General features: G+C 64.2%; 1 protein-coding gene across 1 annotated transcript; it reads left to right on the top strand.

The window, feature by feature from the left end:
- Positions 1-121: 121 nt before the first annotated feature.
- LOC104162268 (active breakpoint cluster region-related protein) lies at positions 122-2,978 on the top strand (the record flags this gene model as incomplete). Its single annotated transcript, XM_009700953.1, has 10 exons — positions 122-174; positions 329-469; positions 811-932; positions 1,053-1,218; positions 1,353-1,475; positions 1,550-1,625; positions 1,785-1,889; positions 2,412-2,486; positions 2,633-2,730; positions 2,847-2,978. Coding segments are annotated over 10 exons (1,091 nt in total), but the record flags the coding sequence as incomplete, so codon positions are not given.
- Positions 2,979-3,239: the final 261 nt, after the last annotated feature.

Raw genomic sequence — 3,239 nt, 5'->3', positions numbered from 1 at the left:
GTCTGTGGGCATCTGGTCTCCCCTCCTTGCCCCCACGGGATGTGATGCTGGCTCTTGCGGGTGGGAATGGGGATGAGGCCCCAGCGGCAGGGGGCTGCTGACAGTTCCTCTCTCCCCTCAGCGCTGCTGTACAAACCCATCGACCGGGTGACGCGGAGCACCCTTGTCCTGCACGTGAGTGTGACACCAGTCCCGGGGCAGGGGGGCTCTGCTCCTGCTGCTCCTGGGGACCTGCAGCCGTGGGGATCGCTGCCGGGGGGTCTTCGGGGTGGGTGTTGTGGGCAGGGCAGTGCCCTCGGGCCACTCATCTGTGCCTGTCCCCTTCCAGGACCTTCTCAAGCACACCCCAGCCGACCACCCCGACTACCCACTGCTCCAGGACGCCCTCCGCATCTCGCAGAACTTCCTCTCCAGCATCAATGAGGACATCGATCCCAGGAGGACAGCGGTCACCACCCCCAAGGGGGAGGTGAGCCAGCGGGGTGGGCAGTGCCTGGGCACAGGGTGAGGGCTGAGCCCTCTGCCAGCCCCTGGCTGGTGTCTCCACCCTGAGGAGCTTCACGATACTTGGACAGGAGATGGAGGGTTTCCTCTAGACGCAGTCCTGGGTGCAAGGTTAGGGCTCTATCTGGTCCTTGCTGCTTGCTGGCACCCTACTGAGTGTACGGGACTCAAAATAGCACCCAGAGGACATGGACCTTCCCATGCTCCTGGTGGCTGAGCCATGGAGAGGGACAGGAGCATCCATCCCCTGAGGTTTGTTGGCCTTTGCTCCCTGCCCGCTCTCACGCCAGCCCTGCTGCCCCGCAGACCCGGCAGCTTGTCAAGGATGGCTTCTTGGTGGAGCTGTCGGAGGGCTCGCGGAAGCTGCGGCACGTCTTCCTCTTCACCGACGTGCTGCTCTGCGCCAAGCTGAAGAAGACGGCGGTGGGGTAAGGAGGGTGCTGGGCATGGAGGGAATATGTCACAACCCCCCCCCCGTCCTCCAGTGGGCCGGGGGACGTGCCAGGGAGGGGGTCAGGCATCACTCAGCGCCCACGCCCCGGCCGTAGGAAGCACCAGCAGTACGACTGCAAGTGGTACGTGCCCCTGGCCGACCTGGTGTTCCCCTCGCCGGAGGAGTCGGAGCACTGCCCGCAGGTCCACGTCATCCCCGACCACGAGCTGGAGGACATGAAGATGAAGATCTCGGCCATCAAGAGCGAGGTGCAGAAGGAGGTGAGAGAAGGGTGCGGGTGGTTGGCGAGGGCGTGGGACCTGCTGCCGGGGTGGGTGCCTTCCTCTGGGTCAGGGATGGGACACGGGGGGCTGGGGATGCCTGTGAAATCTCCTCTCCCCTTCCCCACCTGCAGAAAGCCAACAAGGGGCAGAGCCGGGCCATCGAGCGCCTGAAGAAGAAGATGTTTGAGAATGAATTCTGGCTGCTCCTCAACTCACCTGCCATCCCCTTCCGCATCCACAACCGCAACGGGAAGGTGAGGAGGGTGGGCTGGGGGCCGGGCTCAGCCCTGCCCAGGCACAGCCCGCTGCATCGCCCTCTCTCTTACAGAGCTACCTCTTCCTGCTGTCGTCCGACTACGAGAGGTCCGAGTGGAGGGAGGCCATTCAGAAACTGCAGAAAAAGGGTGAGTTTGGGGCTGCCGAGGCCCTCTTTGGGGCTCCTGGTGTGCCCCCCCGGCCCCGGGCCGACAAGGAGGTCCCACAGGATTGCAGCCTGCTGCTCTCCGGTCCCCATGGTCAGGCTGGTTGCGTCCCTCTCAAGCTCCTCTCCTGTCCTCTCCCAGACCTCCAGGCTTTTGTCCTGAGCTCGGTGGAGCTGCAGGTGCTCACGGGATCCTGCTTCAAGCTACGCACCGTCCACAACATCCCCGTCACCAGCAATAAGGACGGTGAGTGTCCCCTGGGCTGGCCGGTCCTTCTTCGCCTCCAGATGATGCCGGGGAGGAGCAGTGGGGTCCCTTGGCTGGAGGGGGGTCCCTTGGCTGGAGGGGGGTCCCTGCTTGGGGACGGCCACCCACCAGGTGGCACTGCCGGAGCGGAGTCGGGCTCCCAGGCAGAGCAATCCCGGCTGCAACATGGGGCTGCTTTTGGGGTCTCCCCTGCATCCCCACGGGCTGGGCAGAATCAGGGTGAGACCCAGAGAGCCCCACTGAGAACAGCCCCCAGGGCTGTCCAGCAGCCAGAGACCTCGGGATGTCTTGTACAGGGATGATCGGCAGCAAGCGATAGGTGTCCTCGTCCAGACCTTAGGGATGGCCCTCAGGGGGTCTGGGGACATTGGGGTGTCACCGCAGGCACCTCGCGCTCGCTATGGCAAAGGATGCCTTGGGGACAGCCAGCCTGCACGCTGGCCCCGGGGCGCGGGAGGTGGCAGCTGAGCCCTGACACAGCCTCTGCTCTCCCCGCCGCAGATGATGAGTCCCCTGGGCTCTATGGATTCCTGCACGTCATCGTCCACTCCGCCAAGGGCTTCAAGCAGTCTGCCGGTAAGTGTGGGTGCCCACCCTTGCTCGGAGGGGCCGGTGTGACTGGAAGAGCTGGGGTCCAGCATGTGGCCCCGCTCTGCCCGCAGGGCTCCCCCGGGAGCTGATGGGGATGTTCCTCGGGTGCTGAGCGGTGTCTGCACCCCCAGACCTTTACTGCACGCTGGAGGTGGATTCCTTCGGTTACTTCGTCAGCAAAGCCAAGACCAGGGTTTTCCGGGACACCACTGAGCCGCAGTGGAATGAGGTGAGAGGAAGGTGGGGCGCAGGGAGGGGATTGTGCCCCCCCCCTTTCCCTTCCAGCCCCAGTTTTGAAGCAGCTCTGGGGTGCTGGGGCTGAGCCACCCTCCCTCCACACCCCAGGAGTTTGAGATTGAGCTGGAGGGCTCCCAGTCCCTGCGCATCCTCTGCTACGAGAAGTGCTACGACAAGACCAAGCTCAACAAGGACAACAACGAAATTGTGGACAAGATCATGGGCAAGGGGCAGATCCAGGTATGTGCTGGGGCTTTCGGGCATCTTCTGACCCAAGGGCGGACCCCCTGGTGTCAGGCACCTGGGCTGGGAGGGTTGCTCTGGAGTGATGCCTGGGATAGGAGACGCCTGGCAGCATGGGCCAGGCAGCTCCGCTTTTGGGAGCGGGGTACAGGGATTGTGCCTCAGGGTTGAAGGTGGCAAGGTGGGAGGGCATCAGGCGTGTGGGTGACGGTCCTGGGGTACAGCGGCTGCAGGAGAAGGTGGGACAAAGTGAGAGGG

Source organism: Cariama cristata, unplaced genomic scaffold, assembly GCF_000690535.1.
Source record: "Cariama cristata isolate BGI_N322 unplaced genomic scaffold, ASM69053v1 scaffold34385, whole genome shotgun sequence".
Lineage (NCBI taxonomy): Eukaryota > Metazoa > Chordata > Aves > Cariamiformes > Cariamidae > Cariama > Cariama cristata.
The sequence above is the reverse complement of the archived record's forward strand: the minus strand, read 5'-3'. Positions and strand labels throughout refer to the sequence as shown.